The 16853-nt window shown below is 35.9% G+C and overlaps 1 protein-coding gene across 2 annotated transcripts in view; it reads right to left on the bottom strand.

The window, feature by feature from the left end:
- FNIP1 (folliculin interacting protein 1) overlaps positions 1-16853 on the bottom strand; it is a 113130-nt gene that overhangs the window by 63016 nt on the left and 33261 nt on the right. For both annotated transcript variants that reach the window (XM_079144114.1, XM_079144113.1), the window contains exon 2: positions 4118-4244. In XM_079144114.1, the coding sequence (XP_079000240.1) occupies positions 4118-4244 (127 nt within the window). The remainder of the gene's footprint in view (positions 1-4117; positions 4245-16853) is intronic.

The raw sequence follows: 16853 nt of genomic DNA on the forward strand, positions 1-16853 counted from the left end.
CAACAAATAAACAACCTAACACTACAGCTCAAAGCCTTAGAAAAAGAAGAACAGAACAGCACCAAAAGTAGTAGAAGACAGGAAATAGTTAAACTCAGAGCTGAAATCAATGAAATTGAAACAAAAGAAACAATACAAAAAATTGACAAAATAAATAGTTGGTTCTTCGAAAAAATAAACAAAATTGATAAACCTTTAGCCACACTAACAAAGAGAAGACGAGAGAAAACCCAAATCACTAAAATTCGGAATGAACAAGGAAATATCACTACAGACAGGATGGAAATACAAAACATAATTAGAAGCTATTTTGAAAATCTATACTCCAACAAAATAGAAAATTTCGAAGACATCAACAGGTTTCTAGAGACATATGAATTGCCTAAACTGAATGAGGAGGACATAAACAATTTAAATAGACCAATTTCAAGTACTGAAATAGAAGAAGTCATCAAAAGCCTACCAACAAAGAAAGTCCGGGACCAGATGGGTTCTCAGCCGAGTTCTACAAAACCTTTAAGGAAGAGCTCATTCCAATACTTCTCAAAGTATTCCATAAAATAGAAGAGGAGGGAACCCTCCCAAACTCATTCTATGAAGCCAATATCACACTGATACCTAAACCAGACAGAGACTCATCAAGGAAAGAAAATTTCAGACCAATATCCTTAATGAACATCGACGCAAAAATTCTCAACAAAATTTTAGCAAATCGCATACAAAAACATATTAAAAAGATAGTGCACCATGATCAAGTGGGTTTCATCCCAGGGATGCAAGGTTGGTTCAACATCAGGAAATCAATAAACGTAATTCACCATATTAATAGACTTAAAGTCAAGAATCACATGATTATTTCAATAGATGCAGAAAAAGCATTTGATAAAATACAGCACCCCTTCATGCTCAAAACACTAGAAAAAATAGGGATAGTGGGAACATTCCTTAATATTGTAAAGGCCATTTATGCTAAGCCCATGGCTAATATCATTCTAAATGGTGAAAAACTGAAAGCATTCCCCCTAAAAACTGGAACAAGGCAGGGATGCCCTCTTTCACCACTTCTATTCAACATCGTTCTTGAGACTCTGGCCAGAGCAATTAGACAAACCAAAGAAATTAAAGGGATACAAATTGGAAAAGAAGAACTCAAACTATCCCTGTTCGCTGATGACATGATTATATATTTAGAGGAACCTGGAAATTCCACCAGAAAACTCTTAGAACTCATAAGTGATTTCAGTAAAGTAGCAGGTTACAAGATCAATGCCCATAAATCCAACGCATTTTTATACATAAGTGATGAATCTTCAGAAAGAGAAATTAGGAAAACTACCCCATTCACAATAGCCTCGAAAAAAATAAAATACTTGGGAATCAATCTCACAAAAGAGGTGAAAGACCTCTACAATGAGAACTATACAACACTAAAGAAAGAAATTAAAGAACACCTTAGAAGATGGAAAGATCTTCCATGTTCTTGGATAGGAAGAATTAATATTGTCAAAATGGCCATACTACCTAAAGTGCTATACAAATTCAATGCAATTCCAATTAAAATCCCAATGACGTACCTTACAGAAATAGAGCAGGCAATTATGAAATTCATCTGGAAGAATAAGAAACCCAGAATAGCTAAAGCAATCCTTAGCAGGAAGAGTGAAACAGGGGGTATTGCAATACCAGATCTTCAACTCTACTACAAAGCAATAGTAACAAAAACGGCATGGTATTGGTACCAAAATAGAAAGGTAGATCAATGGTACAGAATAGAGGACACGGACACAAACCCAAATAAATACAATTTTCTCATACTAGACAAAGGGGCCAAAAATATGCAATGGAGAAAAGATAGCCTCTTCAACAAATGGTGCTGGGAGAATTGGAAATCCATATGCAACAGAATGAACCTAAACCCATATCTCTCACCATGCACGAAACTAAACTCAAAATGGATTAAGGACCTCGGAATCAGACCAGAGACCCTGCAGATTATAGAAGAAAAAGTAGGTCCAAATCTTCATCTTGTTGGTCTAGGACCAGACTTCCTTAACAGGACTCCCATAGCACAAGAAATAAAAGCTAGAATCAACCACTGGGATAGATTCAAACTAAAAAGCTTTCTCTCAGCAAAGGAAACTATCAGCAATGTGAAGAAAGAGCCTACAGAGTGGGAGAATATCTTTGCCAATCATACTTCAGATAGAGCACTAATCTCCAGAATCTATAAAGAACTCAAAAAACTCTACTCCAAGAATTCAAACAGTCCAGTCAACAAATGGGCTAAGGAAATGAATAGACACTTCACAGAAGAAGATCTACAAGCAATCAACAAACATATGGAAAAATGTTCAACATCTCTAGTAATAAGAGAAATGCAAATCAAAACCACCCTAAGGTTCCATCTCACCCCAATTAGAATGGCGATTATCAAGAATACGAGCAACAACAGGTGTTGGCGAGGATGTGGGGAGAAAGGTACACTCATACACTGCTGGTGGGGCTGCAAATTAGTGCAGCCGCTATGGAAAGCAGTGTGGAGATTCCTTAGAAAACTTGGAATGGAACCACCATTTGACCCAGCTATCCCACTCCTTGGCCTATACCCAAAGGACTTAAAATCTGCATACTACAGAAATACAGCCACATCAATGTTCATAGCTGCTCAATTCACAATAGCCAGACTGTGGAACCAACCTAGATGCCCTTCAATTGATGAGTGGATAAAGAAACTGTGGTATATATATAATATGGAATATTACTCAGCCATAAAGAATGATAAAATTATGACATTTGCAGGCAAATGGATGAAATTGGAGAATATCATGCTAAGTGAGATAAGCCAATCTCAAAAAGCCAAAGGACGAATGATATCGCTAATAAGTGGAGGTTGACACATAATGGGGGGGAGGGAAGGGTTAGAGTTAGGGTTAGGGAGGGGGGCAAGTATGGAGGAAGGAACTACTGTATAGAGGGTAAAGAGGGGTGGGAGGGGTGGGGGGAAGGGAAAAAAATAACAGAATGAATCAAACAACATTGCTCTATGTAAATTTATGATTACACAAATGGTATGCCTTTACGCCATGTACAAACAGAGAAACAACATGTATCCCATTTGTTTACAATAAAAAAATAAAATAAAATAAAATAAAATAACTGAGGAAGGCAGGACATAGCAAAAAAAAAAAAAAAGTTTAAAAGCTGAGTAATAAGTGGATAATATTAGAACAGAGCCAAGAGACAAATTACTATTGAGAGGGGAAACTAAGACACACCAAGGAGAGACCAACAGATAGAAAGGAGAGACTAAGATGAGAGAGAGACCAAAAACCATGAGGATAGCCTGACAAAAACAGAGGCATCAACAGACACCAAGAAGAACAAAGGGTAGAGACAGAAAGAGAGAAGGGCACAGTTATGGATTGAATGCTTGTGTGTCCCTAAAATTCATGTTAAAATCTGAATTCCTAATTTGATGGTACTAGGGAACAAGGACTCCTAAAAACCATCTTCTCATATGGAGTTGAATAAGTCATGAGAGTGGAGCTGTTTGGGATTGGCTTCCCCATGGAAGGACACCCAAAAAGGTTCATGGTAGGATCTTTCTTAAGAGCCTAACATTCAATTTGATGAAAATCTAAGTTCCTTCCTTTTAGCAACTCATAAGCATTCTATAAGTTTCTTTCACAATACTTAATCACAATTCAGAATTATTTATATATTTATTTGTTCAATGTCTGCCTCCCCAAATGAGGTGAGGTACCCAAGAGGGCAGAGCCTGGTAAATTCCAGGTGTCTGGGATCTTGTCAATAGTTGTGTGCATAAACAAATGCTCCCCCCCCCAAGAATAAAAAGAAGTATGGTATCTAAAAATATAATATATAGAGACATAAAGGTCAAACTGAAATAGTTTCTGGTCAGATCGATGACAAATAATACAAGTATTTTCTTTTTAAAAAAATCTCAGAATCAGGACTCTGAACTTTAAACATGTTCTATACTGACGAGATACTTTTAACTGACAAACGAGTATCACAACTGAAATTCTACTCATTCTTTCTCAAATTATTAAAATACTTAACATTAAATTTCAAACACATCAATAATGATACTCACTGATACTGACGTGTCCTCATTTTTTCTCTTAACACTGGAGTCAAACAAGACATTTCTCCCTCGTCTTTCACAATCTTGATATACAATCAGTCGAATCTGGCTTGGATCAAACTCTGGCAAAGGCCAACTTGAAAGAAAAATATACATCAGAAACTTTAGTAATAAATATTCCTCATACATTTTTATAAGTACTTAAATAATAGGGCCGGAAATTATATTATTACTGAGGAACACATAACATATCTTTATATAAACTATCATTATTTAGTTTGGGGCCAAAAAGTTATATAGTTCTTATATTTTAGATTAAAAATAAAGCAAAACCAAAATTATCTTATTTTAACATAAAATTTGTAACTAACACTTAGTATATACATATAAAATACAGCCATCCTATATGAATACAAAAGGAGCTAATAAATATATATAAGTACATTTAACATAATGAAAATATAGGCTGATTTCATGGCATGGACCTAGATGACATAAAAAGATTAAACCCTTATTTTAAAATAGTTTTGTTATTTTTTTCTTCAATATGGAAATGTGGAAACAAAAAATTTTCATTTTAAGATACAAGTTTTAAAAAATGATAATCAAGTGTTATAGAAAATTCTTCCACAGTGCTAGTGTGAATCAAAACTGGCACAGTCTCTCCTAAAAACTCTGTATGTACGCACATGTATATGTATGCATGTGCATGTATATTTGTGTGTTAGTGTTAAATGGACAAAAATCTACTAAAAATGAAGTTGACTGGAGCAATTCCACTCCAGAAGAGTTTACTATAAGATAAAAATGTTCACAGAAGAACTGTTCTTAACAGCTAAAACTAGAAACAATCAAAATGTTCTCTAATAGCAGAATGGGTAAATATATTGTGGTGTACTCAGACTATTAAATATTATACAATGAACACAATGAATGAGCATCAGACATAAGACAAAAACAGGGACAGACTATGAGCAAAATAAATCAGACACATACAAATAGCTACTGTATTTTGCCATTTATATAAAGGTTAAAAATATTCAAGGTTTTATCCTGGGATGCATAACTAGTTTTAAAAACTGTAAGAAAATAAGGAAAAGGGGCATATTGGGTGGAGTGAGTCAATGAATTTTTTTTTTTTTAAACTACCAGGAATTGAATCCAGGTGCACTGAAAAACTGAGCCACATCCCCAGCCCTTTTTTATTTCGAGACAGGATCTTGATAAGTTGCTTAGAGCCTCACTAAATTGCTGAGGCTGGCTTTGAACTTCCAATCCTCCTGCCTCAGCCTCCTCAGTCACTGAGATTACAGGCATGCATCACTGTACCAGGTTTCATGTGTTCTATGTTTTGACTCAACAATACCTACACAGATGTTCCCTTGACATTCTATATTAGTAAAAATCATATCACCTTTATTTTATGCACTTTTATACATGCAAAATATTCTACAATTTATAAGAGTAATGGGGTGCATGAAGTAGAGAAGAGAAAGGAAGATAAAAAACAATGAAGGGAATGCAGGAGAAAATAACCAGGTTAACTGAATGCACTATTGACAGGAAAATTGGTTAGAAATGGAAGACCCAAAGTGAAATGAAATTGAAGCTATTTGTCCTAGTTACATCAGGCTAAATGGTCAACTCCTCAGACAGTTCTTGATTGGGTTCCTCCATTTCCTTAAGGGAAGTTTATCTCCATTAATGCATGTGAAACTAACTATAACTGGCAATATAAAACATCTACATCTCAAATTATTGACAGAAAATGCAATTTTAGTTTTCTCCTGTCCAATCCTTAGCAAATGTTTGGTGTGTTAAAAACTGATGAAGCCTTACTCTAGACATTCAAGGTAAACCAGAGACTCATCCTTAGACCACAGGGATTAGCATCACAGTGAACTGCTTTTACAAAACTTTTTTCGCGTTATGTCAAGGAAATGTCAAGGACTTTGACAAGGAGAAGGGACAAAAGGAAAAAAGGACCATAAAGACGGAAAAGACTCGAATAATATAGTTGAAATGATGAACAATAAAATCTAAGCTAGTTAGGAAAGGCAGTAATAGCAGGAGGCTAGCAGATTTGAAGAAAATGAAGATACAATATTCAAAGTACTAAGAAAAAGGAACAAAAATACACAAAGCAGAGTGTGTATGGGAGGTAGGACAAGGAGTATGAGATTACATAGGGTGGAATGTTACAGTTAAAGATTAATTTATAATATGCTTTAGTATGTTCTCTTTAATTAATTAAGAGAATTTCAAAAAGTGAAGAATCAATAAGCCAGAAGGTGGGGACATTTCAGTAACTTAAGAACAGAGAAGAGAAGCAAAGAAGCCAAGGAAGATCAGTGAAGACATATCATCAGAGAGAAAAGACCTATGGGAAAGTATTATTTCAAAACCAAAGTCAAGGAAGATAAAGGAAGGGCAGTGCACAGCACCAAATGTTGCCAAAAGGCCAAAATTCATAAAGACTGAAAGAGTCCTTGAAATTAAGCAATTTGGTGGTGTGGGTACTTGTTTTAGTCAGTTTTTTTGCTGCTGTGACTAAAAGGACCTGGCCAGAACAATTGTAGAGAAAGAAAAGTTATTTGAGGGCTCACGATTTCAGAGGTCTCAGTCCACTGACAGCTGGGTTTATTCCTTAGGTCTCCAGGTAAGGCAGAACAACATGGCAGAAGAATGTGGCAGAAGGAAGCAGCTCACATCATGATCAGAAAGAAAAGAGAGAGATCTCCACTTGCCAAATACATATACCACTCAATTCACTAACTGGGTTAAGGCTCTCACAACCCAATCACTTCTCCTCTAAACCTTCTTGCATAGACACATACATGAGCTTTTTGGGTAAGCTCACATCCAAACCATAACAGTACTCTTGTTAGAACAGTGTCAGTGGAGAGAGAGGAATAAGTAGTTATAAAGAACTGAGAACCTAAGAGAGCAAGTAAAGGTTTCTCTATGAAAAGTAGAAAGACAGTCAACAGTGCTGATAATATAACTACCATCTAAACTACTAAGTTTTGAAAGTAAAATGGAGCCCTAAACAGACAGGAGGAAAGTGTGATTATTTGGACAATCAAGCTATAGTCACCCCAGACAGACAGAAGAGGTGAGGCTATATGAGGCATTTATTTTGTAGGACAAAGGTGTATGTGTACAAAATATATAAGAATATGCAAGGAACCAAAATATACACTTAAAGTATATATTTCTAAGTCAAAGGTAAGGAAACAGAAAGAGTAAAAGGTAACTAGATGGAATTGTTAAATTAAGATCCTAGAAAAGTTAGGATAGTATCCTGGACAAGGGTGCAAAGTAAGGAACTGCCAAATATACTTAATGAGGCAAGAAAAATGACCTACAAATGAAAATTACTGCAAACGGGTTTGCAGGTTGGAGAAACAAAATTGAGCATTTACATTTGATCACTTTTTTTTCCTGACAGGTAGGGATCATTCATATGTATAAGCATCTACGAAGTGGGTGGCCTGAATTGAGGTAAAGGATTCGAAACATAAAAGTCTAGCAAAGTCATTGAAGTGCTAACCTGACAAAATTAGAAGTACAGTCAAGCTATAGTGAGGGCCCACATGAATTAAAAATCTCAAATCTGTAACAGGACTCATTTTCTGTCCTACCACAGAAGATCCCAGATGTGGAAGAGACAAAGATAGACAATAGAGGTTTTCTGGGCAGATACAAGGGAAAACAGGAAGTAAGGCTGTTAAGAGTAACTTATAGAAAAAAGAAGGTCTGGATTTACTGAGAGAATGTGGCCAGAATGGACCTGTCAAGGAAAAGGAAGAATAAAACTAACAAACGTGTTCTCAATGAAGTTAAAGAGCAAGTTTGAATAAGGTTATGGTCAGAATAGAAATATCTCATAATGAGCAGATTCAGCTAATAATCAGGCTCATGGTATAGTAGCCACGAGGAAAAGATCGAGGTATGGAATCAGGAACTGAGAGGTCAGAATGTTAGATGTGTGGGCTGCCGAGATGATGACACAAAGTGATGTGCAAAGACAGACTATCAGCTAAGTGTCAAAGTTCTAAACAATACTAGGGAACTACATGCTACAGGTTTCCTAAACAGAGCAAGGGTGTGGTATAATGTCACAGGTCTAGAAAAGAAGTTGTTTTCATGAGACAAAAATAGTCTCCAGGCAATAATGGTGGGCCAAGTTATAAATAAGCCCAGGGTTGGGTAGTTTGTGGGCAATAAACATCCTTTACTTAAGGAAAAAAGGAAATATGGTCTGTGAAGGCAAAAAAAAGTGCAGAATTTGTGAAGAAAGTGGGGATACATGCAAAGTATTATAAATGGTACAGAGAAAAGGCAGCATACGCATTGGGGAGGATGGAAGAAAACATGAAGAAGGCTCTAGAACACGCCTGAATATTCCCATGGGAATGGAATAAAAGAGAGTAAAAATAACACAAACTATATTTAAATCAAAATCTGTGTGAATCTGTTTTGATCTAGAAGAGACATTCATACAAAATTCTAGTTCAAAACAGCAGCAGTAGCAATTAAGAAATGCTGATCAAAACTCATTGTGGGATGGGGGCTGGGGGTTGTGGTTCAGTGGTAGAGTGCTTGCCTAGCATGTGTGACACACTGGGTTCAATTCTCAGTACCACATAAAAATAAATGAATAAAATAAAGGTCCTCAACATTCAAAAAAATAAAAATAAAAAAACTCATTGGGGAAGACATCTGTGCTTTGACAGAGTACATGATGAAATAGAGAAGGGTTACTAATAAAGCCCCAACTGTCTTTACCTAATAATGGAAAGAAGTTGTGAATTAGGAAATCTATAGTCATATGAGAATGACAAATTTATTATCAAAAAGTGACCTAACAAATTATTGTATTTGCAATATACTAGGAGAACATAATATTAAATAATAACTCCACACAGATTCCTTCAATAGGCAAATTTTAAATGATAATAGTCACCCAAAATTTATTCATTTCATCAAGTGAAAGAAAAGCATAAAGGACCTACAGTTATGTTCTGGATAACCTGAAGTTATGTTCTGGATAGTACTAGCTGATCTCTCTTCTTTTCCCCTCTATCCTTACTCTACCTTCACTGACAGTACTCAGCACTCAAATTGTTTAGATTCCTAAGTCTTCTAAAATCTAATCCACCAAAGTTTTCTACTTCATCATGTTGCCTCTTATCAAAATTTAATGGAAGACATATCCAAGCCAAATCATCAGTGGTAAACAAACCAACATCATTTACAAAGACTACCTGCTACAGAGAAACTTTCTTCAGTTTTAAGCCACAGTGTTCACAGTAACATTAATTTAAACATTGGTAAATGTATTCAGTGATGAACCACTAACTATTTTAAGACTCTACACAGATGTTATTTATACTTCATGTCAGCTTATCTTCTCTGCATGTTTTATTATCTGACACATTCAAAGAATGCCAACAGAAAATAAACATGCTGGAATAGACACCCCCTTTTATACACCGACACTGAACCTTAGGAGACCATGTGAATATGTGTAAAAGAATGTCACTACCAAAATGGGGCTAAATCATGCTTTTGGTGGGGGGTACTTGGGACTGAACTCAGGAGCACCCGACCACTGAGACGCATCCCCAACCCTATTTTGTATTTTATTTAGAGACAGGGTCTCACTGAGTTGCTTAGTGCCTCACTTTAGCTGAGGCTGGCTTTGAACTTTTGATCTGATCCTCTGGCCTCAGCCTCCCAAGTCACTGGGATTATAGGGTATAAAAGTATGCATTCTTAATGGGGGTGAAATGGCTTACAGGGGGGCAAGCTGGTTCTTGGAGGAGTGTGGGGAGAAAGACTTAGATATTAAAGGGACTACAGCCTTCCAAAGGGTCACGGTACATAAGCGAATCACAGTATAAGGGTAATATCAAAAATGTCATAAGCAGGGGAAATGGTGATTAAGGAAAATGGGAGTAACAAAGGCTCCTTAGGGGGCACCAATGGGAAAAAATGAGAAACACTGAGATAAATACTAGTTTTATCTCAATACATAAACAATTGTCACCCTCAAAATTTGTAAATCACTTTTTTTTTACATGACCAACTCTTCTGCCTCATCGATCATCTTAAAATTTAATTTCATGCCACTGTAAAAATATACCAACTGATCTCTTCCTCTGTCCTGCTTTCTTTTGATTATCCATACATTTTCATTTCTATGTAGCATGAAAGGGTGTTACTGTACAATAAACTAATCAAATCTGAATTTTTTTTTTTTTTAGTAAATTCATTCAGTAATCATCTGTAACACACTAATCATGTGTCAGCACTATTCTTTCCTGAGCTTTATTTATCATTGTTATGTCTCAGTGAAATGGAAACAAGCACAATGATGCAGGCTAGCTCTAAGAAACCATTAATGTCCCATGCTCCTGCATGAAATGGTGGAAGATAGGAACTAAGTTTCAAAAGCTATGCATGTAGTTAGGGACTTTCTCTCCCCACACAGAAATGAAATACTTGAAAAGCATTCTCAGTTTGGTATCCGAGAGAGAGGAAAAGGAGTGAGATAAGGAAGAAAAAAGGGGAAAGAAGAATGCTAAATTAGGCTATAAGAGACATATGAAAAACATTCCCATTGTAATACCAACTGGCCAAGAACTGGTCACCATCAGAACCCAAAAGCATCACAGTCACTTCAAAAAATATTTTCTATTCATGTGTCAAAACTTCTGAGTTCTTAAAATCCTGCAGGCAGACTCTGCTTTAAAACAAATCTGCTACTGGGGCTGGGGCTGTAGCTCAGTGGCAGAGTGCTTGTCTAGCATGTGAGGGGCACTGGGTTCAATCCTCAGCACCACATAAAAATAAAGTAAAGGCGTTGTGTCCATATACAACTACTAACTAGTCAATTTTAAAATGTGTCACCTAGTTGGGCATGGTGGTGCACACCTGTAATCCCAGAGTCTGGGGAGGCTGAGGTGGGAGGATGGAGAGTTCAAAGCCAGCCTCTGCAACTCAGTGAGACCCTGTCTCTAAATAAAATACAAAACAGGGCTGGAGATGTGGCTCACTGATTAAGCGTCTCTGAGTTCAGTCTCTGGTGCCAAAAAGTAAAAAGTGTCTCCAGAAAGCAAAGTATATAGTCTTATATAAGTCTATAAGACTAAATTCTGCCACAGAAATTTTCATTTCTGTGCAATATTTATCTTCCCCATTTCTCTGTCCACATAATCTTATTTCATATCCTCTTTGCCAAGGGTCTCCTTATTACTTCTGAGTCTTTCAGAAAGCACTTCTTCCTGCATCTGTTGAGGATGCCAAATTATTTACCAAAATTTTTTTACTTCAACTAGAAGTTTCAGAAATCAAATATTTTTCTGAGTCTTCAGATTAATGTTTTCTTTTCTCTATTCTATGGTATTTTTTTTTCTAAAGTTTTTTCTCCTCCAGTTCCACCCCTAAACCCCTTACAAGGAAAGAAATTTTCATTCTGAGATATTTAAACTGTCCTTGACCCCACTCTACTGTTCGGTTGAATGCTTGCCAAATCTCCTATTTATCCAGGAAGCAATTACTAGCCCAAATGTCATAGTCTAGAAAGTTTCTATCATTGCAACTCCACTACATTGGAATTAGAATACTTTCACTGTCAGACTTTATGTCATGCTGAACAAATGAATTATATGAATAAACAATTTCCTGAACACACAGGCATCAAAACGAATGCCTACAATTTTTTTTCTTTTGCCAAGGTGGTTTTCTTAAAAATGTAGTCTCTCAAAGAGTAAATGAAGAAAGGTGATGATTAATAGATGAAAGGATAGGTGAATCCTATAGCTTTCTCAAACAGTGAGTACTGCATCAGATACAGTTTTATGATTGGCACAGTACTTGCATTATTGCCAGGAATCACATAACGAAGAAATGCTTGATTTTTTTAGTTAAGCAAGTACCATCATCAGTTACAGCATACCACTATTGTACCAATTTTGTTTTCTATAAAATTCAAAATGATTTTGTTAACAGCAGAAATTCCTCCCAGATTGAAAACTGGCTAATCACAAATTAACCTACACACTATAGAGAAGATGGGAGACACAGGAATGTTAAGGAACCTCAATTAATACCAGATAAATTGAGGATCATGTCAGTAAAATCTTAAAATAACTATAAGAATAACTGGATTATGATCAACAGTTTAATACAATGTTGTTTTACTTAGAAATACATCCATGGACACATACACCAAAAACCACTGCTTTCCAAGTATCTGCTGTCAGTTTTTCTATGCAAACAGAACAAAAAGGAAAAGGATGTGACAGAAAAGAGAATCATAAAACACATACATCAAGTATTAATAGATTATCTATTTTTAAATAATGATAACATCTGCTTAAAACACTCAAGAAATCTAAAAATGCAAATTACAACTATGATTCAAATTAACTTGTCATAAAATAAGTACATCTAACATCTTAGCATTGAAGTTTTTATGTTTTAAAGTAAATAGATTACCAAATTTGTAACTAGACAGGGTGATTTTTATGTTGATACATAAAAATAAATCTTGAGTTAAGCTGTACACTGGTGGTATCCTATTTCTATTAAGCAGTTCCACTTTTCAAAATCCCTAAAAACTCCAGTTATGCACAACTGCCAACCCAGGTTAATAATAGCAATGAACCATACTCATCTGAAACCACAAGACTGTCAGGTGACATAACAAGAAGTCTGGATTAAACTCAAATAAAGTCTCTCCATGCTGCAATGCACAAAGGCTTAATCCCAGCTACAGTACCATGAGGGACTGCAAGTCTTTAAGAAATCTGTTGTCCACAATGAAATCTATTTTTACAAAAGACTTTATCCAGTCCTATGGTTTGACAAGTAACATCTTGCTTGTTTCACTGAAGAGTATGGGATATTTACAGAAGCAATTTACAAATATATTTCAATTCTTTCATCTCTTCTACTTTAAGTGTATGTCTAAGAAAAATAATCAATCTAAGTATTCTGTAAACTAAGTGCTGTCCTGGCAGTTGGTACAAACCAGTAAGGCCAAAGTAATTTTTTTAAGGGTGCTTTAATTCAATAAGGACTCTCTGAGCTGAATGCTCAGGCAACCATGGCTAGAACTCAGCTCTTCAATAATCCACATCTATAAGGAATTCAGGATTGTCTACTAAATAAGAAAGAGAGTTAACTCCTTTCTCAATTTGTATGTCTACACTCTGCAATTTCAGAAAAGACCACATACACTCTTGGAACTCACAGCAGGACTGTATGCTACCTGGATGGCCAGTAAATTTGGAAAATCAAGTACTAAAGATCACAGTCCTCAGAGTGATCAGTATGTAAACTGCCTCACTAATTTGAACCTTTAAGATGAATTTAAGGAGACAAGTCTAGCACAAAATTCTGTCTCTGAATTTATAAACTTCAATAAAGCTTTTACAGTATTTGGCTAGTCCATGAAAGAGACATTTTAGCTCACTTGACTGACTTTCAGTTGGCTTTGTATTTTAACATATATTAAGAGTGTTCTTCCAGAACGCCAAGGGGTGTCTCTGTGAATGTATGCTGATATGACTAATGTAGTAACAGAAATGCCCGAACACAATGGACTATTAATCCCAACCTAAGAAACAATACTCTGAGAACAAGAATCATTTACCACATCCAATAAAGCAGAAACAGAAGAATGAGCTCCAAATTAGCTGAACTTGGATTTAAATCCTAACTCTGACACACTGTGATTTTTTTTAAGATGTTGATAGACCTTTATTTTATTCATTTATTTATAAGTGATGCTGAGAATCGAACCCAGTGCCTCACACATGCTAGGTAAGTGCTCTACCACTGAGCCACAACTCCAGCCCCACACTGTGATCTTAAAGAAGTGCCTGAATGTCTCTAGTCCTTAGGTTTCTCATCTGTGTAACAGAACTACTTATAAAATAGGGAAAGGGATATTTTATCTCTTCAACCCTTAAAACAACACATCACATATCAAGAGTTTGATAAAGTCTCTTGGTTCATTACTACAGCTACTTGTCCATTCAAAAAATAATGTCTCAGTTATAAAAAACTATATTTTAATTGTAATACTCAATGTTTAATTCTAATAATCCTAGTACTTGTTGAGATATATAAAAATTAGTCACAATGGATCCAACAATTTCACCACAGTTCATTAGAAAGAAATTTAAAATCCATTTTTTGATTAAGTGAGAAGCCTATATGCAGACACAAAAGTAAATTGAATACTTTCACAAGGTCTTGTCCAACAAGGCAAGAAATGCTGCCTACCTAGAATCTTTGATATAAAATATATGAAGCAATTTACTGGTTAAATTACTAGATATCAAGTTCAGAAATGTCCTAAAGCTAAAAACTGGGTTTAAATTTGTTTCATATTTACACACCTACTGAATACACGGCTAGATGATTCATATGTACTACCCCCAATCCCTGTATCAACACTGGAAGCAACCATTTTATTTTATATAGAATTACACCTAAGGTTCCACAGCTTGTTTGAGACAGACCATGATGCAAACCTGGGTTTAATATAATCACATATGGAACAAGCATGTTTATTGTAGTACTAAATGTTTTCAGTGGGAAAGAACTAAAAACTAAACTGCACATCAACAGAAGACCTGGTTAATAAATTGTGGTATGTTCATTTATAGTGTTACATATAATGGAATAATCTGCAAGCCTTTAAAAGGATAGAGCTATTCGTGAAAACCTTCAAATTAATTATCACATGAAGAAAAGCAAAGTTCAGAACAGTATGCAGCTGGGTTCAGGGGCACAAGACTGTAATCCCAGCTCAAGGAGGATAAGGCAGGAGGACTGAGAGTTCAAAGTCAGCCTCAGTAACTTAGCAAGACCTTATAAACAACTGTTTCTAAATAAATTTTAAAAAAAAGGGGGGGCTGGGAGGTGGCTCAGTGGTTAAGCACCCCTGGATTGAATCTCTGGTACACACACACACACACACACACACACGCACACAAAAAACACAAAACCACAGGAGGCCAATATACAAATATGTTTTTATGTGTCCTATATAGTCTCAAGGAAGATAAATGAGAAACTTAATACAAAGATACCCAACTGCTAAAAGAACTGACCTCAAGGAAATAAAACTAGAATTGGAGAAAGAAAAGGAGACATTTATACTTTCTGCATTATACTCTCCTACACCTGTAGTCTGGCACCAAAACGTCACATTCATTTCATTAAGCCCTTCTTTGATTCCCCAGGTTTTGCATATCCTCTGCTCCAAAGAATACAGAATGACTTGATTACCACCATACTCTTAGTAGAACATGAGCTATTTTTTTTTTTTTTTTTCTCTGAAGGGTTTCAGGACAGAAAATCAGAGAAAAGTTTGATAACACCAGCTTGAAAACCAGCCAAGTGCCACAAAATTAAGAAGCAATTACGCAATATGAAAATATTCCACAGAAAAGCCAATAGTTGAATTAAAGTTAATTTCTCTACTGTCAACCTACTAAGCTTCAATTCGCCACAGGTTCAAACAAAAAATCTAAATTTCATCAAGCTCTCTTGCTTCTATCATCTAAATGTTTTAAATCAAACCACCACAACCACACTACCACCATTCTGGTATGAGCTACCATAAACTTTTTATTCTTCTGGCCTCTCCTGCTTTCCTGCAATTCATTCTCCACCCTGTCATCATAACTAAAGTGGGAAAATGTTAACATGTCACTCACTCACTTAAAAATCCCTTGTCATACCACATTCTTTTTTAAATATATATGTATTAATTTTTTTAGTTGTAGATTAACACAATACCTTTTGTTTTCTTTCTTTATTTTTCGTAGTGCTGAGGACTGAACCCAGTGCCTTACATGTGCTAGGCAAGTGGTCTACTTTTTAGGAGACTGGGGCTTGCCCACCCTCTCCTTAGCCCATCCCTTGCCCACATCCAATAAGTTCTTCAAAGGCAAAGCTTTCAATCCAAAATGACCTTCATTATCCAGACATGGTGATACATTATAATGCCAACTGCTTGGGAGGCTGATGCAGGGGAATCTCAAGTTCCAGACCAGCCTCGATCAGCTTGGTGAGATCCTTTCACAAAATAAAAAATAAAAAGAACTGGGGATGAAGCATTTGCCTAGTATGAATGATCCCCAGTACCATGAAAACTGTTTAAAAACAAAAACAAAACAAAAAATACCTCCTTTGTTGTGTTTGTCCTTTGCTCTGTCATTTTCCCATCTGCCTGGTTAATTTTCAGGTTTTAGCTTACAAGAAGTGTTCCTGATCCCTCCCACTGCTCATTCTACATCTGTAATATTCTCCCCTCTCATTTGCCTCCATAGCACCTCTCTCCTTCAATTGAGCACTAGATTGAAGAACCTGTATAACCACCATTTTTGTGCTTAACAGAGTAAGTTGTAAGTGCCTATTTTCAGTCTCCATTCCCACTAAACCAAAGGCCCTGTTGAGGATTCTTGGTATACAGCTGTATTCCAGTCTCTAGTAGTATGGCTGACATTCAGTAGCCTCTCAGTAAGTGGACATTACATTTCGAAGAAAACACTAATAAAAGTTCTTATCTTGAGATCAGTTTAATGATAATAAAACACTAAACAGGATTTTAGTAGGTTTTCTTTATGGCGAGATAATACTTTTGAACCTTTTTCTCATACTTTGAGGTATGTGATCATTTCAGATAGTACTATGTATATCCCCCTCATTCTTTATC

The sequence above is a fragment of the Sciurus vulgaris genome (genome assembly GCF_902686455.1).
Source record: "Sciurus vulgaris genome assembly, chromosome: 6".
Lineage (NCBI taxonomy): Eukaryota > Metazoa > Chordata > Mammalia > Rodentia > Sciuridae > Sciurus > Sciurus vulgaris.